At 40.4% G+C, this 23,793-nt stretch overlaps 1 protein-coding gene across 2 annotated transcripts; it reads right to left on the bottom strand.

The window, feature by feature from the left end:
• Positions 1 to 951: 951 nt before the first annotated feature.
• Positions 952 to 11,874, bottom strand: ZNF483 (zinc finger protein 483). 2 transcript variants are annotated; one of them, XM_033122207.1, is made up of 6 exons: positions 11,754 to 11,874; positions 9,569 to 10,110; positions 7,816 to 7,904; positions 6,088 to 6,214; positions 5,604 to 5,699; positions 952 to 2,756 (listed from the first exon to the last, which is right to left on the bottom strand). In XM_033122207.1, exons 2-6 carry the CDS (start codon positions 9,957 to 9,959, stop codon positions 1,189 to 1,191), a joined length of 2,271 nt encoding a protein of 756 aa, XP_032978098.1. In that variant the 5' UTR covers positions 9,960 to 10,110; positions 11,754 to 11,874; the 3' UTR covers positions 952 to 1,188. The 2 variants fall into 2 exon arrangements, with proteins under 2 accessions (XP_032978098.1, XP_032978099.1); XM_033122208.1 differs by lacking the exon at positions 11,754 to 11,874 and adding an exon at positions 11,549 to 11,608.
• Positions 11,875 to 23,793: the final 11,919 nt, after the last annotated feature.

Genomic DNA, 23,793 nt, shown 5'->3' with positions numbered 1-23,793 from the left:
ATAACATTTCCTATTTTTAAAATGGTGGCAACTAATTACACACACACACACACACACACACACACACCCTACCTTACCACACAGACCAACATGTCAAAGGGCCCAATTTTAGCTTGTGACCCTCACCATAGAGAATGTGTACACTCCAATTGCAGGAAGCTGTACTTAGCATAGAAAAAAAAATTTTAAATAGAACTCTATTTTGCAAAAGGTAATCCGTCCAGATAGCTGTTTTCAGCACCCATTTCCTCCCACCACTCCTCTATCCCCCAAGCTGTTTTCCTAGGACTATAACTCTCATGTCTGAGATGGCTCAGGTGTCTGCCCTCTAGATTCCCAATCCCCTTAGCCAATGCCCAAAGGAAAAACAGGTTGGGGTGCTTTGTCCAATTAAAACATTCCCTGAAGGCAAACTTGTTTGAGCTTCACTGACTAGTTCCTATTTATACCCTTTTTAGCATCAAATATTCAAGTATTCAAGGCATCAAGTATTCAAAAAATATACTGCATTCTCACTACACCAAAAGTTCAGTATCCTAAACGAGTAATTTTCTACTAAACCTGAAAATTCTAATGGATCAAAAATGTTTAACTTATTTCCACAGCTCCAGAAAACATGAGGTATTTAAAAAAAAAAGTTAGAAATTATTAGTCCCACCCCTTCATTCTACCAGTTCAGAAAATGACATTCAGAAAGGTCAAATGAATTGCCCAAGGTTATATCGCAAGTTGGTCAGCAAACTGGGGCAGAACCCAGGTCATCTGACTCCACTCAAGTTCTCTTTCTATTACACTACATGGTAGTGGAAGGGGAAGCTAGCGAAGCTAGAAGGGAAATCTTCTGAAGAAAAGTGGTTAAAAAGGTAGGTCCTGGACACCAACCCCCTACCTCTCCCACCACCCACTCCCACCCCCACCCCACCCCCCCGCTTTTTAAATTCACATTTGGTCTTTTAGAATCATTTCACATCTCACACTACTTTCACTTTTCGCATCACTTTACCAGCCCTATCTACCAAAAGTTGACATCCTTGCAAAGAGGGGTGAATGGGAAAAAGTAAATTTTTCCTAGCTGCCAAAACATCAAAAGTTGCAGCTACCGATCAATGCTGTGGTAATTTACATCCCAGGTTTCTAATAATGGACAATTCTGACTCAATTTCCCCCCACCTTACTACAGCCCAAGAATTACTCTCCAGAGTGAAATCCCCTATGCCTGATGAGGCCTGAATTACTTTTAAATGTCTTCTCACATTCATTACATTCATATTCTCTTCTTCCGGTATGAATTTTTAGGTGTTCTACAAGGATTGAGCTTCGACTAAAGGTTGCTCCACAATAGTTACATTCATAGGGTTTCTCTCCAGTATGAATTCGATGATGTTCATTAAGAGATGAGCTCTGACTGAAGGATTTTCCACATTCTTTACATTTATAAGGTTTTACACCAGTATGAATTCTCTGATGACGACTAAGGAGCGAATGGGTAGGGAAGGCTTTCTCACACTGATTACATTTGTAGGGTTTTTCTCCTGAATGAAGTCTCTGATGATAAATTACAGATGTAAAATGGCTAAAAGTCATCCCGCAATCATTACACAAGTATGGTTTCTCTCCAGTGTGAATCCTCTGATGTCGGGTGAGGCAAGAATTCTGTCTAAAGGCTTTCCCACATTCACCACATTTATAGGGTTTCTCTCCAGTATGAATTCTCTGATGCTTGGAAAGGGATGAGCTATGACTAAAGGATTTTCCACAATTGTTACATGTATAGGGTTTTTCTCCAGTATGAATTCGCTGATGTTGAATAAGAGATGAACTGTCACTAAAGGGTCTTCCACATTCTTTACATTTATAGGGTTTCTCTCCAGTGTGAACTCTCTGATGTTTAATGAGGTGGGCAGTTAGGGTGAAAGCTTTTCCACAATCATCACATTTGAAGGGTTTCTCTCCACTATGAGTTCTGTGATGTGGTGTGAGGGATGAACTGTCACTGAAAGCTTTTCCACATTCATTGCACATGTAGGGTTTTTCCCCAGTATGAATTCTCCTGTGTTTGGTTAGTGAGGCACTATAGCCAAAGGCTTTTCCACATTTGCTACATTTATGGGTTTTTTCTCCAGTCTCCAGTCCCTCATCTTTATTCAAGGTTGCATCCTGATATTCATTTTTCCGACATTTCTCACATATAGAGTTTTTTCTCTTAGCAAGGGATGAGCTTTGAGTAAAGGTTACCCCACAGTTACTACACTTCTGGGATTTATCCCCCAAATGAATTTTCTGATGTTTCTGATGTTCAGCAAGAGATGAAGAGTGACTTAAAACTTTCCTGCCTTCGTTATATTTCCGTGGCTTTTCTCCAGCGTGTTCTTTGCGGTTCAGAATAAGGTCTGAATGAAAACTAAAGGGTTTTTTGCATTCATTATACCTCCGAGATTTCTTCCTCAAGTAGACTCTCAGATGTTTAATTATATCCGAAGTTTCTTTGAAATTATTTCCAAAGGGGCCTTTTGCAGGATCAAATTCCTCACCCTTACTGCCTCTCCCAGGAGTTTTCTTTTGTGTGCCTGCTACTTGCGAATATTCCTTGTCACTACAATCCTCCTCTAATCTGCCATAACGTTTCCAGGATTCTCCCATCAAGTCATAATCACCACCCGTTAGGTATCTTTCTATTATTTTATCTAAAGTTGATTCTTCCACAAGAACATCTTGATTTTGAACAGATTCCTTCAATTCACCTCTAGGATCACACTCTAAAAGAAATAACACAGAATATTTGCTGTTTACAATAAAGGAAGCTACTGTATTTGGAATTGAAACAGGAATACAGACAGTAATGACTATAAAGAATATGGCTTGGACAGTTCTCAAATAGTCTGATACAACAGCGACGGGAAAAGGGATACAGGGAACGTAGGTAAATATAGGGGTTAGGAAAACTATTGAGGATGATGAAGTTTATGCTTTATAGTTATAAATGCAAGTTCTTGCTCTCATTCGAATTTCTGCAAGAGGTTCAAACTTCTTCTCCCTCTATCCAGTCTATTCTTTTTTTCAAACAGTAATGATAGTATGACGATAATAGTGCAATATTTACTGAACACGTAACAAATGCCAGGTCCCATATCAAGCACTTTACTTGTATTTCACTTACTCTTCACAATAATCCTATTTATTATCCCTGTTTTATGGATGTGACAACTAGGCACATAGAAAGTAGCTTGCCCAAGGTCACATGTATTACAAGTGGCAGTGCCAGATTTTTAACCTAGTCTGACACCAAAGCCCAGGCTTCTGATCCCTGTACCATACTGCCTCTCCTCAAAACAGTCAAATAACACTAAGTTTATAGACATTAGTCACATCACAGATATATTAATACACCACCACTTATGTTAGACTTTCAACGGTTACCAGTCTGGCCCCTTATGGATACTCTCACCAGGCATCCATTTACTGTCCCTAGTATACTACAGCATTTTCAATCTGATTCTTTTAGTCTTAACATTTTATACTACCCAGAAAGCAGTCTCACACCATTTCACTATCACAAACATAAATTTGACAGGGCCTAGGGTTCGAGTCTCACAATTTCCACAGAGCTTTCTCCAATACTATGCTATTTAAGCCCTTCTCAGAACTCTGAATTCATTCATTAACCACATCACTCAGCCTAGCCCTTAATCATGAGATTATACTGTCACTTTTGTAAAACTATTTTTTAAACAGATAACTGTAAAACACAAAATCCTATCACCCAGAAGTTAACTATTGTTAAAAATTGTTTTCTTCTAGAAATTGCTCATTTTAGAACTAAAAAACTATGCATAATATGTAGTTTTACTTTTTTGATTCATAATTCTTTCCCATCTCATTGGTAATTCTTCATAAAGATAATTTTAATTAGTTATGTAATAATCCATTATATATTAATATTAATACATCATATATTCATTTATTTAGTTATTCCCTTATTGAATTTTTATCAAATGATTAATATTTCCTCAGAAGAGTCATAAAAGTAGAATTAGTGAAACAGGGAGAGAAAATTTATAACGTCACGTGATGCATGATGAGAAGCACCTGACTACTCATCTCTAGTCAAATGATCTTTCTTTAAATAGTATTGTTGCTTTAAATATACATTTCATTGTTGACCAGTGACTTGGAACATTTTTTTCACCTTCACAGCTATTTAAATTTGTCAGTTATTTTTAATTTTGTCAGTTATCTGCTCAAGTTCGTCATCCATTTTTCTAACAGACTCAGTGTTCCTTACTGATTTGCATGAGTTTTTTATAAATTACAGCTATTAACTGTACTTTATCTGTCAAAAACTTTTTCTCCAGTCTGTTATAAAAGACTTTTTCAAGCTGCACATCTAAATGATGCTTCTTTTACATAAGCATCTTAGAGGGGAGGGCCATGTATATATCAATGCTGCTAGATTTTACTCAAAACTTTTTTAAGAATGCATCTTTGAAATTATTCTCCCAAATACTACTACTTATAAACATAAGACAATTGCTGTCCTTTATTTGTGCAACTATACTGCAAACAGCCAATAGGTTGACTAAAATGAATGGTGAAGAAGATGGAACAGAACAAAGTGAATTAAAAAAAAAAAAAGCCAAGGTACTGATATATAATTGTTCTTTAATGTATATATTATGTATTGTTAAATTTTAATAAGGGGAGGATAAAGAAAATAATATAACCCTTCAAAAATAACCAGTGTTAACATGAATGCTCCCTAGATGTTAAAAGTCCATACGCATCTATATTTTCAGATATACACAGGTACATGCACATTTTTTTCCTTTTAACAAAAATGGAATTATACTACTATGCTGTAGTAGTATAGGGATGGGATGAATTCCTAAGACTCAACTCACATATTAATTAAGTTCTTGCCTCTATATTTTCCCATTGCACACATAGCAATACATTCCATTACTAACACTTTTTGTTTCGGTATCTGTATTTGTGTCTATGGCATCCATAAAAATGCACCTCTCGGATTTCCTCATCTAAGGTGCTTACCTGAGAGCACCTGCTCTATGAATCCACCGTGGCATTCACGCCAAGGCCACTTTCCCACAGCTGGTCCCAGTCAATAACTAGGATAGCAGGGATAGTTAGGCAGACCCATTTCTATGAGACTTAAGACTCTGAGGGGCAACTCTGGCTTGAGGACTTTTTTTTTGGCCTTGCCAAAACTTTCTTAAATTGCACGTCAGTCTAAGATTCTTCCTACCCAATCTTCCTTCCTTCTTTCCCTTTCTCATTCACAGGTTTCAGACCTGCAGTGTGCTCTGAACAAATCTCCTGGCTTCTTCCAGCTCCCTCCCCATTTTCCTTCACTGGCATTCTCTCCAGTAAGTGTACGGCATGGCTAATTGCGTCTTGGCATCTACTTCTCAGAGAACTCAAACGAATAGTCTCCCCTGTTAAAATGAACATTCCAAGAAGGCAAGGGATATATTCTAATCATCGTTCTAATGTAATGATAACATCTAGACCACCCATTTCAAAAGCTCTTCCCAAATGACTTGGTAAGCAACTGTTTTAATTTCCTTGTCTATTTTTCACCAACTCACCTGGTCTGGAGCCTTCTGAGACTTCTTTTTCCAGCAGCCATGGCAGTTCAACCCACTTTAGCTGGGAAATCAAATCTAATTTGGAAACTGGAAAGCCTGCTCGTAGAGAAAATAATATTTTAAAAAAATAGCTCTTTTTGCATAGAAGAAAGACATTCCCACATTCCCACATAGCCTCTGGTTCTCCAGGGAAGAGACGATGCTATCAAACACAGACATGAATACTGGAATTTGAGGAGAAAATGGGGGAAGGTATGGCCTTGATTGATAGCACAATGATGCTAAACAGTTCCAATTCAATGAAGCATGGACTCTTTTTGGAGAAAACACTACAGAAAAGTACATTTTCAGGACCCATTTTTAGGATTAATCACATCACCCCTACATACCCACCCAAAACAGTTCATAGCATTTATCTTTCAGTAACAGTGGACAAAAAGATACCAAGCGTAGACGCTAGATCATGAAGAGAAGATGTTCTTACCCAGAAATTCCAGGTTCCTAAAGTTCTCCATCAGCACTTCCTTATATAGCTCCTTTTGAAAAGGCTCCAGCTTCCTCCACTCTCCTCTAGAAAAGCTCACAGCCACATCCTTGAATGTCATGGGTTCCTAGAACACCAAACAGTCTTTTTGCATTACATTATTCCCAAATAGATCCTTAGGGGTCAGAGAAACAGGATATAAAGTAATAGTTTTGATATTATTTAAATTTTTAAGGATTCTAAAGCAAGTTACGAGGTAGCTATTACATGACTATTACAAGTGATCCAAAACAAGATTATAACACATCCCTGCTTCTCCATTTAGTCCCTGGTGTGAAATGCTTTACAAGGATTCTCTGGAATATCTAACATTGATCAAGTTCACCCCACCACACTGATTTCTTGGATTCACAGAAAAATGTTAAATGAAGGATACAAATTACATTCCTAAACCCCAATTCACAGAATTCATGTAAACTTACAGGCAATAATTAAATATATGAGCAACATCAGTGACTACATTCCAAATTTTAATTTCCATTGACAAACAGAATCTATATTCAATAACATACTCACAATTACTCCAAAATTACAAACAAGCACCATGACTCATTAAAACACACTTTCTATATGATCCTCTGCATTGCATTTTGAGAGGCAGTATATAGAGCGGCCAGAAGCACTTGTATTAGCTACCCATGGGTGCTAAAACAAATCACAACTTTGGTGGCTTAAAAGACGTTTATTCTCTCACAATTCTGGCAGCCAGAAGTCTGAAATTAAAGTGCTGGCAGAGCTCACTCCCTCCAGAGGCTGAGGGAGAATCTGTTCCTTGCCTCTTCCAGCTTCTGGTGGCTGCAGCATTCCTTGGTTTGCAGCCTTACCTCTCCAACCTTCACATGGCTTTCTTCTGCTTGTGTGTTCAAGCACCTTATGTCTCTCTCTTACAAGGACACTTGTGATGGCATTTAAGGTTCACCTGTACAATCCAGGATAATGTCCTCATTTCAAAACCATTAACTCAATCACATTTGCAAAGACCTTTCTTCCAAATCAAAGTGGCATTCACAGGTTCTAGGGATTAGGAAGTAAACATATTTTGGGGAGCCATGATCAGCCTACCAGAGCATTATTGCTATTTTGATAAGAAATTTTTTTCCTAACTGGTAAAATTATTATATATAGGAAACTTATTGATTTGTAACCAGCTACTTTTCTCAACTATCACATGAGTTTCAGTACTTGTTCAGTTGATTCTCTGAGGTGTTCCAAGTAGGCAATATTATCTTTCATACCAAATACTTACCTCACTTCTTTCTTATCTTACTTAGCAATGGCTAGAATATTCAGAAAATCCTCATTAACAGCAATAAAGTTAAACATCCTTATCTTTTTACTGGCATTCTGAGGACTGCTTTTTATTTCCAACACCATCCAGCTGGGGATTTTTTTTTTATCATGTTAGGAAATATCATTTGACTTTCACCTAATTTTATCAGGAACAACTGTTGAATTTTAGTAAATAACTTTTTTTGTTTTTATTCGAGTCAAACTTGTGACAAACTCTCCTGATAAAAGAGCATGTGAAAAATGACCCCAAAGAATGTGAGGAATGTGAAGAAAAGGAGATTGTCTTAATTATTCCATCTATCATTGTTATACCACTCAGTAGGAGCTCAGCAAGTATTCACTTACGAATGAATGAAAACCAGTGAGAGGAAAGCTTACCCCGGACTCAGGACTAGGAAGGACAGAAACCATTTTATCTTCTTCAGGGCTCTTTTCTTGGGAAATAACAGACTCTTGAGAAACTGGATCTAAGAAGAGGGGGAAAAAACAGTCCAGTCTTTCAAATTGATTCCTCAGACTAGAAGTTCTTATATATGTCTCTGGAGAGAAAGGTCGTAAGAAACAGAAAAAAAGTTTCCTCCACTTTTTAAAACAGAAAGAACAGACACATGTAGTTTCCTATTAAAACCCAAGCCTTTTCCCCCTACCTTGTAAAATATCAATTCCAAAGCTCACAAAAAACTGATTTCGTTCATTCCATACACCACAGTTTAATGTACTTAATTTGCATAATTATTTTAAAATCTTTATAAGATGTAGTAAGGGAAAACAGCCTATTTATGTATTAATTTATTTTCTTCATAATCCTACCACAATGTCTTGCACAAGAGTCACTTATTAAATGAGCTGACTCCACCTCTGGAGTGCCCAAGATTCCTAAATATGGAAATCAGGAACCTGAACCTATGAACTACATGTAGTAAGCACCCCAAAATGTTAACAGCAACTCTTCTGATAAGGGAAAAGTACTTTTTAAAATTATACTTTCTTATGAAAAGAATTTTAGGTAGCCTATTGTTTAGGCAATCAATAGAAATGAAGCATCAGAATTTTGCAGAGAGAAAAGAGGGATTATTCTAAGGAAACTGTTCTATCTTACTGAAAGCTAGAGCAATCAATTCATGAACTTCTTTACGGCAGGGGCCTCCACACAGAGGCCCTAATTTGGCAGAAGTACCGTGTTGCAGTGACAGACCAGTCAGAAAGGAGTCAGGAAGCCCCAATTTTAGATATACCAAGGAGCTGCATGACCACAAATTAAGTCTGTGGTGGTAGAAACTATTTCCCCATTTATCTCAGAACTCCTAGTAGAATACAAGCTGTCACACATATGTACTGAGAACCTTATGTAAATAATATTGGGAATACTTGGAATATTTGTAGCCTATAGAGAGGGATTTTATAAAAGTTGAACCACATGCTCTCAAAGGGCTAGCCACCCTAGAAGTCTTTTCATCAGTACTTTACAATGACATAATCATATTAGAATTCATAGTTTATATTTTAGACATTTGTATATAATGTACAATAATGTAATTATAAAAATGTAAGCCAGCTGTTCCTCTGGAAGGCTGTGGAACTGCACTATCCAACAGAGTAGTTGCTGGCCACATATGGCTATTAGAGTCTAATTAAAAAATCAATTCCTTATTTGCACTAGCCGCATTTCATATGTTTAACTTGGAGTGCAAAACAGTGCAGAATGTATTTCCGTTAGCAGATACTGGAAATGTGCTACTGTACACACTAACGCTTAGAAGTGAGGTTTGGGCTAGATGATATGCTTATGACTGCAAACATTTTTAATGTCTTTCTTTCCTGTGTTCTAAGGTCCCCTCTTGCTCAAGGGTGAGGGGAAAGAAATTAGTATTTCTTGAGCATGCACTTTGCATTATACTTTGTCTTATTTAATCCTCACAACAGAACTATAGAGAAGATGGGATCCCCTTTTTACAGACAAAAGTTTTGAGAGGTTGCATAGCATGCCCAAGATCACACATAAAGGGCAGGGCCTATTCAAAATCCCGTCCCACCTCCAAACTCAGTCTCTCTGCAAATTGCTTTCTTCTGAGTTGACTCTCATACCCTGAGGAGATCTCTCCCAACCCCTCCCTCCGTCAATAAATCTCACCTTCCTTTTTTTCAAGCATTTGGGTCAAATCCTCTATTAAGGTCACCACTTCCTCACTATTCTCAGGATGTTGTGACTTTACCCAAATCCTAATCTCCCCAGGCAAAATGGTCAGGAATTGCTCAAACACCAAAAGCTCTAAAATCTGTTCTTTCGTGTGGATGTCTGGTCTCAGCCACTGAATGCAGAGCTCCCAGAGTTGATTCAGGGCTTTTCTGGGTCCAGCCTCTTCCGAGTAACAAAACCACCTGAACCTCTGTCTGAAATACTCTGGGTCAGTAGAGTTTCCTCTTAGAATAGCTTCTTGATTCCCAGGAGTATCCATTCTTTGGACCTTGTTTTCTTCACTTGAGGCCAGAGTTAGAGGCTCTGGGGCAAGGGCCGTCATCATGTTCCAGGGTACCACGACTTGCAATGTGTATCACCAACAGGACTTCAGTCCCCTTTAGACTCTAGCTGAATATCTGTACAGTCCACCAACAGGCTCTATACACAGCAAAGTATCGAGAATTCCAAGGATTCAGTTCATGGTCTTGCAGAAACTGTCAAGAAATATATCAAGTAAGTGAAATAAATGGTTAATCCTGAAAACATTGCTCTTGGTTTGGTTCAGATACATATGTATACTATATACACATACTCTCAGAGGCCTGCAACAGCCCTGCCCAACTACCATATTAAAAGAATAATTTTACTGAAGGTGAAAAGTTGAGGAGTTACTTAAGGGTTAATTAAAGGTACCCTCCAAGAAAACAGTTTCTTCAGACTAAATACTCCTCGTAAGCAAAACTGATCAGAAAAGGCTCACTGCTACAAGGGGATCCAGTCACAAACCTATTTAATATGTCCTGCTCTCTCTCAGTCAATGGCCATGCATTTCCCACCAGCTGCTCAACTCAGAAGCCTGGTTTCATATTTGCCTCTAAAATTTCTCACATAATCAATAACCAAGGCAATTTTATTTCCTAAGAACCTCTCCATTCTATCCTACTGAAACTACCTAAGTACAGGCTTCTCCAATCCAATCTCACACTGGAGCCTAAGGATTCTTCCTAATACGTATCCCTCCCACGCTCAAGATAAAATTCAAAGGCAGAGGCTATGCATGGCGATCTAGACCCTGCTCTGATGACCTCATCCCTGGAGTTCTAGCCGCCCGATGGACACTACAGCCATAAAGAAGTATCTCCCCATTCCCAGACACTCTATCTGCTTCCATCCTTTGCAGTGGAGCCTTCCCTTTCCTTGGAATGTGGGCTTCTTTCCCTCTCCCACCAAATGTTTATTCATTAAACCTTGACTCCTTTTAACTGACACCTATTGTGTGAAGCTTTCTCTGATCCCCAAGTGCTCTTTTGCAGACAGCATGTCCTACCTTGCATGCATTCGCTCATTCTACAAAAAACTGAACACCTACGAGTTGGGAACGAGGCACTATGGAGGTAGGCGTGGACAGGTCAGGCAGGGTCCCCACCCTCACAGAGCACCCAGAAAATGACAATACAGCCTGAGATGTGCTACATGCGGCAAGTAACAGGACACTCTCCTCCGACTGCAACTATAGGAACAATAATTACCCACCTCCGAGCACGGAACCTGGCCCACCGTATGCATGACATCATTTTATTCCTCTGCCAAATACATGGCACCTACCGGGTACCTGGCGCCGTGCTGGGCACCTGGGACTCTGCGGTAAGACATTCGTCTTGATCTCCAGGGAGCTTACAACAGAGGCACCGCGAAAATGTGACGCAGGCAAAAAGAATGTGTCAAACAGGGCTGGTGGGGATTTGCCTCACAGAGGACATTGGCAATGTCTGAAGACATTTTGGTTATCACAACTGGGGAGAAGCGGTGCTACTGGTACTTAGTGGGCAGAGCCAGGAAAGCTGCTAAACGTTCTGCAATACAAGGAACAGCCTCCTCCCCACCCCACGCACACAGAACAAGGAATTTTCCCGCGCAAAATGTAAAAAGTACCGAAGTTGCAAGACCCCAGGCGCAGGGAGGGGATGGAGGAAAGCTCCGTCATTCAGGAGAGTGCCCACCTCCCACAGGAGCTGCAGCATTGGGAGCGCACAGCGAGGTCGGTCGGATGCCCTCTGCCCCGCTCCGCCCCAAGTGCACCCTCGGGGCCGGCAACCTGGCCGCGGCACCCAAACTAGGGGCCCGGGTCAACAACTACCTGCAACACGACCAGCAGTCAGGACCAACGCTACCGCAATGAGCTTCTAGAAGCTGGTCCTGCAGGAGCTGCGCGCGCAAGCCAACTGGAGACCACTGCGCCTGCGTAGGGGCACAGAACTACGATTCCCGGAATTCGCTTGTCTCGCTTTGCGAAAGTCCTGTGCTTTCCATAGGCTCCCACCCTAGCCTGTTGCGCACGATCTTTGGGAAGCGGCTGGTGGGCTCGGCCAGAGAATTATTGCTGCGCCAGAGGCCTAAAAGCCTAGAACCTTCTTAAGTTTTCCCATCTATGATGTTCTGTTTCCTTGGTAACCTCAGACCATCCCTCCCCTCCTCCCCTCCTTCCCGGTGGCTGAAATCGAGAGTGCAAAAACCCACCGCAGAAGCATGTTAGTGATGCATACGATACAAACCATAATTAATGCCGCAACTTGAATTAAACAAATATTAGTATTATGACTTTCACACCTGCCACCGTAGTCCAAACCACCATCATGCTTCGCCTGAATTATTGCAATAGCTTCTTGATTTCACTTCTTTTCACACTGCAGCCAGAGAGATACTTAAAAAGACATAAACAGTATACCCCCACCCCCCACCTGCTTAAAACCCTGCAAAGGCTTCCCATTTCACTCACAGTAAAAACCTAATTTTCACAGCGACTATAAGGCCGGGTGGAATCTAGCCACCCATAACCTCCTAAACCTCTTCCCCCACTTCCCTGCTCCAGTCACAATGGCCTCCTTGCTCTCCCTCTCCCTCCAACGTGTCTGACACTTCTATCTGACATGCTCCTCCCAGAGATAGCAGTATCCTTGTATCTTCTTAGTGAGGCTCTCCCACCACTATGCTTATGTTGGAACCCAACCCCTCCTCGATCCTGTTTCCCTTCTAATATATCTAATTTTCTTATCTGTTTAGTACTTATTGTCTGCATTTTTCGCTAGAATACCGGTTCCACAAGGATAAGGATTTTTATCTGCTTTGTTCTATAGAGATACAATCCCCAAGCCCTGGAATAGTACCTGGCGCATCGTAGATGCCGAATAGATATTTGTTGAAATATCTGAATGGGCACTTGCATGGATTACTAGGGGTATAGCAAACATGGCTGTGGAACTCCAGAAGGATTGGTTGGAGAGTCCTACGTAATAACTAGATAACTTTTGCAGGGATGGAGTTGGGAAAGAAAGATATTCTAGACTGAAGGAGCAGGGAGGGTCAAGGCACTGAGCCTTTAAAAGAACTGAGCAAGCTCAACTAAATGAACCACTGGGTTCATCTCACAGGCAGCAAACTGAGGAAACAAGGCTGCCTGCAGTCAAGAAGAAGCTATCCCAGCCCCAGAAGAATGCGTATTCTTCTCTACCCACCTCTGCTTGGCTAGCTGAAAATGGAGGGGACAACAAGGAGAAGCTAGAGAAAGGAGAGGAACATGGAATGAAATTGGCTCATTAGTTTAACTGAGCAAGTCAGAGAAACTTGAGCTAAATGGTTCTCAAACTTGACTGTACCTTAGAATCACATGGTATTCTTCATTTGAATACAAATCTTGGGGGACTCTGCTCCCCCCACAATCTCTTACAGGTGAATCTTGGACTATGTGTTGAGAAACACTGCCCTACTTGAAATATTCTGTAATTAAATGACATACTACATATGAATACATTACCAGGAAAGAATGACCCCCTCTTGGAACTGGTGGCCAAACTGTAACTTTTGATTAAAAGCAACCATCAGGGTAAAGAGTGGTGGATTGTGCATCAGTAAACAAAGAGAAAATTACAAATCAATTAGTTTCACTTGTAAGAAAGCTAGTGGGATCTCTAATCAGGATAAGCAGACTTAGGAATTCTTTAAGTAAATGGGCGTTTTGCTTGTTTGATTTTAGTTGTTTTTGCTTCAGTATGGAGAATAGATTGGAAAGAGGTAAGTCTACAGACAAAAATGATGCACTATGTGGCAAATTCTATTTTGTAAAGACAGCTGTGTATATATATATATATATACACACACACACACACACACACATATATATGTATATACGTATATTGCTGTATGTATAGCTGTATATATCTCTCTCATCTGGATATATATTTGTACAATGTGATGTTGATGCCCTTCCATTGAGAGGAAGTATCGATGTTTCTCCTCCCCCACCTTGAACCCGGGCTGACCTTTGCAGCAGAAGTGATGCTGTCTGACTTCTAAGACAGGGTACATCGATGTAATTGGCACCCAGCATCCCAGAAGCCCCACTTCCCTTTGTCCTCCCTTTCAGTCACCTTCCCAAGCATATCACTATTCTGATTTGCAACAGAATAGAACAGTTTTACTTGTTTTTATATTCTAGAATCTAGAATCTAGATAAGTAGAATCATATGATATCTACTCTTTGTATATGGCTTCTTTCATTCACATTATGTCTGTGAGAGTTATCAGTATTTTTGCATATGGTTATAAATGAATGAAAATCATTTATTTTCATTGCTGCATTGTATTCCCCTAAGACTTGTTATTTACTTTAAAATTTCCTGTTTTCACAGCGCCTTGCCCAGCCTCTGTTTCCCTACATAGAGGTAGGGAGGAAGCATGTGTTTGTGAAGGGGTGTGTCTGGTTTTCCTGCCTTCCTTCTAGAATCACCTACTTTAAAGAAACTGAAGAGCCAAGGTCCTTCTTGCTCCTCCCCACCCCTGTTATACAGAAAATGACGGCCAGGGCAGGGAAGGGGCTTGCCTAAAGGTCACTCAGCTAGTAAATTGGCAGCTGACTAACTCTGAGCAGAAGCCTTTTAGCAGGAAGCACATCCTCCCCTATAGCTGGAGGGACGAGAGCAGCCTATGAGTTCAGGATGGGACTTTTAAAAGTTGTTTAAGTGCCAAACCCTATCCAAAAGAAATATTACAGGTGAAAGAGGAGCATTCCTGATTGACGCCCTGCGTTCCCCCTCAGGCAGCCTTTGAGATGTCTCCTTAGGATCCTGAAGGCCCCTGAGCTCTTGCAATCTGAGCTGCTTCAAGGACACCAAGTCCTCAACTTCAAGGATCCCAGAGCCAGTTAGAGGCCATGATTTCCTGTCTGGGAGAGCTGACCATCTCCTGAAAAGAAAACAACAAAAAACTCCCCTACCTGTCTCTGTAGAGCTATAATGGGAGAGCAGGGGAGTACCTTCCAGAAAGAAAGAAGGAAAGAAATAGCAAGCAGGCTAGCTAGCAAGCTACAGTATGGATAAACTAGGGAGAATGAGGGTAAAGATACAGAGCAAAGGAGCCTTCTATAGAGTGAAGACTCAGAAACGAGGAGGAAACACAGTTGGAGAGATTAGCCTTAAACACCCACTGCCAGGGTCCCCTGTTCATTATAATAGAAGGGAAGGAGGCAAGGAAGAGTGTAGATGCAAGTAGGTTTGTGACTGATGGCCTCTGATAGAGACTGCGAGAGATAATCTACTGAGACCTCAGCTGGAGAAGTAGGTACGAGTGGCATTTGACAAGACTAGATCAGGTTTGAGATAGCTTCTGGGGAGAATCTGAGCTGACCAAGAAAACACTGAAAGGGAAAGTTGTAAGTGGTGACCAAGTCTAGGGTGGGTCACTTCAGTAGAGTGAAGGTAAAGAGGAGTGGAGAAGAAACAGTGAAGGAAATGAAAGGCCAAAGTGTGAGATGGCTCCATCAATGGACGGTGACATCCACGCTGCTCCAGGATTTATTTATTTATTTATTTGTTTGTTTGTTTGTTTGTTTGGGAATATTGGAGAACAGTGTATTTCTCGAGGGCCCATCAGCTCCAAGTCATTGTCCTTCAATCTAGTTGTGGAGGGCGCAGCTCAGCTCCAAGTCCAGTCGCCATTTGCAATCTTAGTTGCAGGGGGAGCAGCCCACTGGCCCATGTGGGAATCAAACTGGCAACCCTATTGTTCAGAGCTCATGCTCTAAGCAACTGAGCCATCCGGGTGCCCACGATGCTCCACGATTTAGAATGGAGAGGAAGACATAAGCTAGGAGGGACTTTGGTCTGGAAGTCTCAGTGAGGAACTAGGACACTGATTCTACCACTTCACCCAGTAGAATGTGAGGTGTAAGAGATTTAGCAGTTGGTATTGGAAAGGGCTGCACAAGAAAAGGCATAATCAGATAAGGTAGGAAGTGAGAGTGAATTCTGTGAAGGTGTTGAGGATGTAGGGGTATTTGTAACCACTAAACAGGTTCCAGAGGGGGTTTTGGGGGGGTGATTACCTATAAGAGGTTGGGTCAGCCTGAGAGAAACGCACAAAAGCATTGGGGTTTGTAACACGGTAATCAAAAGATCCTTTGGTTGGGGTTGGGGGGTGGAAGGGCAGAACTGAGGATTATAAGAGAGACAAAGCATTTTTTAGCCTGGGGTAAATTCAAATTGGGTTTCAGCAGTTATTTGCCCTCTGTCTGATAGTACTGATAATATTGTTTGCCTACAAATCTTCCCTAGATATTGGCCCCATTCAGTTCCAAAGGTAATCTGGGTGGAGGCACAGGGTATCTATTTCTCTGGGTGGGGCTTGGACTTAAACAAGTCTGTGAGCCCCTGAATACAAAAGCTGGACTCCCATGAAACGTGCTGAGCGCTCTTGACCCAGGAGTTAGTTCTCATCCTCGGAAGTGGCTGCTCGCTTGACACTGGATGACAGTCCTCCCCGAAAGGCCCCATTGTCTGGGCCCGGATGCTCTTGGGGACAAGAGACAAGGACAGGCTGCAATGTGGCCAAATGATTTTCTGAGTGTGTGGACCATATCCAGGCACAGCAGAAGTCCCTGCTGGCTTATAAATGTTCACCTTTGCTTTGACCTCAGCTGGGTTGTTCCTATTTGCTTTACAACTTGGCTTTGGTCTGTATTCTTCTGTATCACTCCTCTTATTATATGACACTTCCACTACTTTTTGAAAGTAATTTGGTGGGTGGGGAGATATAGTAATAAACAATTAGTGTTTGCTTAGCTCAATATATTCAGAACCCGTCTTCTTTCTGCTAGCCTCCAAATCTATTCTTCTACCTTGGTTATGATCTACTTTGTCACTTCTCTAAAATGGCAATCTCAGGAACGATCTCCCTTGTCCCTGAATCCGTACATCCCATCTGTGTTTGAATTGCCTCTTCAATTTGAAATTCATCTATCCATTTCTATTATTTTTCATCTGAAATGTTGCAATAGCTGCCAAAAGAGTTGCCTACCCTTTGTCTTTTCCTAAAACAGTTGCCTTCCCTTTGTCTTTTCCTGCACATTTATTACACATCTGAGGATACAAATGAATTGAATATGGTATGAGAGTATAATGCAATTGGACACTAACAGTCAAGACATAAAAATGAATCACAATAGATTTCTTAATTCCTATTGTCTCATAACAGACAGTATAGAAGTTTCCCTGAGATTCTAGGAAAAGCTATTCCTTGGGTAAAGGATATTAGAAAACATAATGGTCAATTTCTTCAAATGGATTTTCTTTTTAAGAAAATTTAAAAATGTTACTCATGAAGCGAAATAGCTCTGAGCCTGGATGAAAGCCTAAGGCAAGGCACTACCTCTAGTGAATTTACTGAGCTAAAGAAAATGAGGCTTTGCAGAAGGTAGAAAAAAATTTAGCAGTACCTTCAAAATTTTGAGAAGTTGTTTCCAATGTAGAATTCTATCCCAGCATCCTGGATATTTCAGTGTAGATTAGAGACATTTTCAGATGTACAAGTCCCCAGCATTCATCTGCCAGTCTACCTTTCTCAGGAAGTTCCTAGATGAGAGATCAGCAAACTAGAGCCCTTACTCCAAATCCAGCTCACTGCCTCTTTTTGTAAATAAAGTTTTATTGGAACACAGCCATGCTCCTTTGTTTATGTAGTGTTTATGACTGCTCTCATGTTATAATGGAAGAGTTGAGTAGTTGTGACAGAACTTGTATAGCCCACAAAGCCTAAAATATTTACTATCTACCCCTTTACAGAAAAGTTTTGCCAATAAGGTGCATAAGGGAGCAGAAAGGGGAGAGGATGATGGAACCAGGCAGAATTTAGAAAGATGGAAGAAAAACGAGAATAAAATTGAGTCAAGGATAACAAGAGAGGATGGAGTTGTAAGTAATGTTTAATGTTTGAGAGATGTCAACCAAGGCTAAGCAGTCTTGAAAAACCATTAAACATAATATGACAGGGTGGGAGTGGGCAAAATGACTGAAGGTGGTCAATAGGTACAAACTTGCAGTTATATGATAATCAAGTCTTGGTGATATAATGTGCAGACACCATGGTGACTATGGTTAACAATACTGTATTGTACGTATATTTGAAAGTTGCTAAGAGAGTAGATCTTAAAAGTTCTCATCACAAGAAAAGAAATTGTAACTATGTGTGGTAATGGATGTTAGCTAAACTTACTGTTGTGATCATTTCATAACAAATACATATACCAAATTATTATGTTGTACACCTAAAACTAATACAATGTTTTATGTCAATTATATCTCAACGAAAACCCCTATATAATATGAGAAATCACTGGTAAACTTTGAGAGTAACAGTGGTGATCTTTATTAGGATAAAGAGAGGAAGCCAGAAGTCAGAATGCAAAGGATTAGATAGAGGATTAGATACAGGATTTCTTTTTACCTAAAGATGCCTTAAAGAAAGTAGAAAAAGGCAAGGCAAGAGAGAAAGCAACAGATTGGAGCCATTTTAAGGCGAACGAACATTTTCTACTTAGACTAGTGGGATGTAGTGGCTATTGTTTGTCTTATTGTTCAACTTGCCCATCCCCTGTTTTCTATTAATATGTAGTCCCAAGTCCCCACTCCAGGCTAGACAAATTAGCCAAGCTAAAGCTAAAGCACTCAACTCTTCCATCCCAGGATTTTAATCTTGTTACTGTTGAAGAAATCAAACTTTGTTTTGTGTTTGGAGAGTAGATCTTAAAAGTTCTCATCACAAGAAAAATTCAGCTGGGGATACATTGAGTTTCAAGTACATGTAGGACATCCAGGTGGAGATGTCCAACAGACTTCACTGGAGACAGAAATTAAAGAGTCTTTTGGTAATTGAAGACGAGGGGGTGGGGATTGCAAAGAAAGAACAGGTAGAATGAGAAATGGTCTGAACCTAAAATGTAAAAGGGTTTTAAAGGGGTAGCAGAGAAAGAGAAGGCAGTTAAGGTTACAGATAAGTAGAAAAGAATTAGAAGAAAGTGGTGTAAGGAAAACCAACAGAGGAGAGTTTTGAAAGGAAGGGTGGAATCAATAGTTTAAATAAGATTGAGATGAAAAAGTGTCCATCAGAGTTTGCAGTTAGTTGATCCTTAAACAGTCAGTTTTAGGGAAGTCAGTGGGTTGAGGAAAGAATTAAGGTGCAGCTTAAATGTGAGAATGAAAGAACTGTGTAAGTCATTTTTTTTTTTTTTAAGGAGAGACTAGGGACAGGAGAGGAAAAGTAGAAAGAACCCTTAGGATGCACTGTTCTGGAGCAAGGGTCCTCTGGGAGTACATGACGATTGTCTTAGGATATATGGGCATGAAGAGTATTGAGAATCAATCTCTGGATCATACGATCTCTGGACGTACATATTCATTTTTCAAATTGCCTTGGCTAAGACTGTCTCTCAAGTCATGGTGTCCTATTTCACAATGGCCTTTCTCTCACTTTACAAAAGCAAGCCATACCTCTCAGCCATCTCCAGTCTAACTATGGTTGATTGTCCCAGAGGAAGAACTCCAAGACAAAAAGACAATTTGATATATTAAATTAGGTGACAAGGAAGTGAATGATAATGACGGGTTATCTTTTTTTTTTCCAAAAAGCGCTGTCCTTTTCATTAAGAGATGCATTTCCAATAAAATTTTACTTTTTATGTTAATAACTCTCAAAAGTTATAACAAAAAATATGCTAATAGTTAAAGCCTTTAAAGAGTTGTAATATATTTATGTTGTTTTGTTAAATTGTGTACTGATATTAATTCTAATTACCATAGAAAAATTTTTATTTTAATTTATATACATATATTTTGAAGAAAAGGATGATAAAGTGAATAGTAGAACTTTCAAGGTGAAAACTATACTACATTAGTATAATTACTGTGGGGATAAAACTGAAATACTAGTTCAAGGAGAAAATGCAATTATGTAAAATTTCTGACTATTAAGACTTATTTATGTATTTTTAAGATTTTTTATTGGGGGAAGGAGAACAGGACTTTACTGGGGAACAGTGTGCACTTCCAGGACTTTTTATTTTCCAAGTCAAGTTGCTGTCCTTTCAATCCTAGTTGTGGTGCCGTTCAGCTTCAAGTTATTGTCCTTTCAGTCTTAATTGTGGAGGGCGCAGCTCAGCTCCAGGTCCAGCTGCTGTTGCTAGTTGCAGGGGGCACAGCCCAGCATCCCTTGCTGGAGTCAAACCGGCAACCTTCTGGTTGAGAGGACGCGCTCCAACCAACTGAGCCATCTGGGAGCTCAGCGGCAGCTCAGCTCAAGGTGCCGTGTTCAATTTTAGTTGCTGGGGGCACTGCCCACCATCCCTTGTGGGAATCGAGGAATCGAACTGGCAACCTTGTGGTTGAGAGCCCACACTCCAAACAACGACTGAGCCATCCGGGAGGCAGCTCAGCTCAAGGTGCCGTGTTCAATCTTAGTTGCAGGGGGTAGAGCCTACCATCCCTTGAGGGACTCGAGGAGTTGAACTGGCAGCCCTGTGGCTAAGAGCCCACTGGCCCATGTGGGAATCGAACCGGCATCCCTCGGAGTTAGGAGCACGGAGCTCTAACCCCCTGAGCCACTGGGCCGGCCCCTATTTATGTTATTTTTAAAATAGATGATGGTAGGCATCAAATCACTATCTTATTTAGAAAAAATCTTATTTGGATTCAATACACATTTTTTAAAAAGTGATAGAAGGGTCTTCATTTTCAAATACAATTTTTACAATAGAATTTGTTGTCAAACTTGCTTCTTTTCAATTATGTAAGTAAGTCATGAGGGAAAATTTTGGATGCCAACCTAAAAATGTATGAATGGATTACATTGTTTTTCCAAAATTTTGGGGGGGGACATAACCAAAATCTTTGAAGTTGCTGTCTAAAGGAAATCAGAGGAGATAGGATCTTCCAGTAAATCCTCTCCCTAGAGGATCCCTAGAGAGAAGGTGGCCTCAATCTCTAAAATGCAATGTGTAGTAATATGTTGGAGCAGGTCAGTTGTTTGCTTTTTCCCAGTGATATTTGGGAGGGAAAAACAAAGTGAATGATGGGGTGTGCCCAAGGTTGGGAATTGGTTGGCACCATCTGTAAGATAGCAACGAAGGGAAGAAGGTACCAGTAACAATGCTTTGCCATCTTTGGGGTTTAGGCTAAGAATGGAAGGGGAAGGACACACAGGCCAGAAAGTAGGCGCAATGTTTGAGGTGATGGTGAGAATCTAAAATGTATTCTAAATCCACAAGAAGGAGTAAAACAGTGGAAGGAGTCTGTATGGTGGTTAGAGATCAATGTTTCTGAGTTTGATTTTTAGAAAGCAGAATGTTTTGAGTCATAACATGATTTAATGTGCAGTGAAGTATGTGTTTAGTGAATAACTGACCAAAAAGAACAGAGATGAAGATCACTAGGGCTGTGGACTCCGTTGGCAGATTGGACCCAGTCCCCCATTCCTTCAGCAACCAAAATGAATACCAGATGAGGCTTATTTATATAGAATTTTGGCTTGTCTGGAGCAATTTGGGATGGTAATTGAATCATTTGGGATAGCTGGATTTTTGAGACAGTTTAGAATTAATCTTTTTAGGCACCTAAAATTGCTTATTATAATCACTTTAGAAGAAAAATTTGGTAAAGTATACTCCATACTTGTTTTTTGATACTAGACATGATTTTACTATTTCTTGGTCTCAGGATTAACACCATGAACGCTAGTTATTCAAGTGAATTAATTTCAGGGCCTGTGGGGTGGGTAGTGCTTTTTGTACTTTATAAAAAATCCCAGCATGCTTTGCTTTTTGAGTTCTCATAGCTTATTTTCACACTTCCTGTTTTTTCTGTTGTTTTTAGGGTGCCCATTAGCACTTCTGTCATCCATGCACCTGCCCAGAAGAGTGCTCTCTGACATTCTGCTTCTAATCTGCTTTGACTATGGAAATAAGATCATTTACCTTATCAGAACTGTGCATATATAGTGTGACTAGAGCTTACAAAAGGGGAGAGGGGACTTCTAAGGAGTAAAACACATCCGTTTTTAGTTCCTCGATTTTGTGAAATCTTATTTTGGTTTCTCAGTGGTCTCTTCTGTCCCCTGTTCACCTCCTCTCCCAATTCTTTCTTGTCTCTTTTCGAAAGTTGAAGTATATTCTAAATAGGAAGTATCTCAAGGCCATTATTCTAAACCAAAGCGTCTAGTAGAATACGAACCTATTTAGTAGGAAAAATAAACTGTAAGTAGTTTGAAGGGAGAAACAACTATAAAAAAGCAACTATAGGGGCTGGCCCGGTGGCTCAGGCGGTTAGAGCTCTGTTCTCCTAACTCCGAAGGCTGCCGGTTCGATTCCCACATGGGCCAGTGGGCTCTCAACCATAAGGTTGCCAGTTCAACTCCTGGAGTCCCTCAAGGGATGGTGGGCAGCGCCCCCTGCAACTAAGATTGAACACAGCATCTTGAGCTGAGCTGAGCTGCCACTGAGCTCCCAGATGGCTCAGTTGGTTGGAGCGCGTCCTCTCAACCACAAGGTTGACAGTTCGACTCCCGCAAGGGATGGTGGGGGTTGCCAGTTCAACTCCTGGAGTCCCTCAAGGGATGGTGGGCAGCGCCCCCTGCAACTAAGATTGAACACAGCATCTTGAGCTGAGCTGAGCTGCCACTGAGCTCCCAGATGGCTCAGTTGGTTGGAGCGCGTCCTCTCAACCACAAGGTTGACAGTTCGACTCCCGCAAGGGATGGTGGGCTGTGCCCCCTGCAACTAGCAACGGCAACTGGACCTGGAGCTGAGCTGTGCCCTCCACAACTAAGACTGAAAGGATAACAACTTGAAGCTGAACGGCACCCTCCACAAGTAAGATTGAAAGGACAACAACTTGACTTGGAAAAAAGGCCTGGAAGTACACACTGTTCCCCAATAAAGTACTGTTCCCCTTCCCCAATAAAATTGAAAAAAAAAAAAGCAACTATAAGTGATTAGAAGCACCATTGTAAGCTATTAACTACTGCATATATAATGAAATGTTAAAAGCATCTTTTTATGCCTGACAATTCCATGTCTACATATAGAAATACGTGACTTCATAAAGATATAAGAATGCTTTACAGTAGCATTGTTTGCAATAGTAAAAAATTGTAGACAACCATAATGCTCATTTGTAGGGAATGATTAAATAAATTTTGTCATGTAGTCATTTAAAAGAATAAGATTAACTCTCTACATACAGATCATAGAGATTAAGAATGCAGACTCTGTACCCACACTGCCTGGGTTCAAATCCCCACTCCACCACTTCCCAGTTTGTGGAATTTTAGATGTTTCTCAACCATCCCCATGTCATAAAAATCCCTACTTCGTGAGATCGTTGTGAGGGTTAAATGAATTCATCCATGTACAACACTTTAAACAGTGCCTGGTGCATTAGTATTAGGTATTATTATCATCACTGATATGGAAGGACACCTGTGATATATTGTTTGGTGAAAAAATAAGGTTACATAATGTATGTAGTATGATTCCATTTTTGTTAAAACAAACAAAAATCTGTGTATACACATCTGTGATTTGCACACAGGTGGACTCAAATTTCTGTATAGGAGGAACTTATGAGTTGCTAACTGGTTTTGTCTGGAAGTTAAAATTGTCTAAAAAAACTCGTTTTTGTTTTTTTGGTTTAACATTTAGATTCCATACTTTTTGGGGATGGTTTTAGAAGGATCTGAGATTATGGGAAGTCGAAGTCTTCCGGAATCAGCCCGTGGTGCAGCCACTTTATATAGTCATAGAAATGGTCAGAAAAGGTTGTATGCACTACTGTTACTGGATTATTTCTAGGGTTGAGAGA

This window comes from Rhinolophus ferrumequinum, chromosome 12, assembly GCF_004115265.2.
Source record: "Rhinolophus ferrumequinum isolate MPI-CBG mRhiFer1 chromosome 12, mRhiFer1_v1.p, whole genome shotgun sequence".
Taxonomy (NCBI): Eukaryota; Metazoa; Chordata; class Mammalia; order Chiroptera; family Rhinolophidae; genus Rhinolophus; species Rhinolophus ferrumequinum.
This window is presented reverse-complemented; position numbering and strand designations above follow the sequence as displayed.

Coding starts and splice junctions, on each gene's coding strand:
- ZNF483 (XM_033122207.1), bottom strand. CDS start 9,959: ATGATGACGGCCCTTGCCCCAGAGCCTCTAACTCTGGCCTCAAGTGAA. Junction 7,905..9,568: donor AATGCTTGAAAAAAAGGAAG/GTGAGATTTATT, acceptor CCCTCTTCTTAG/ATCCAGTTTCTCAAGAGTCT. Junction 5,700..6,087: donor TAGGAACCTGGAATTTCTGG/GTAAGAACATCT, acceptor CTCTACGAGCAG/GCTTTCCAGTTTCCAAATTA.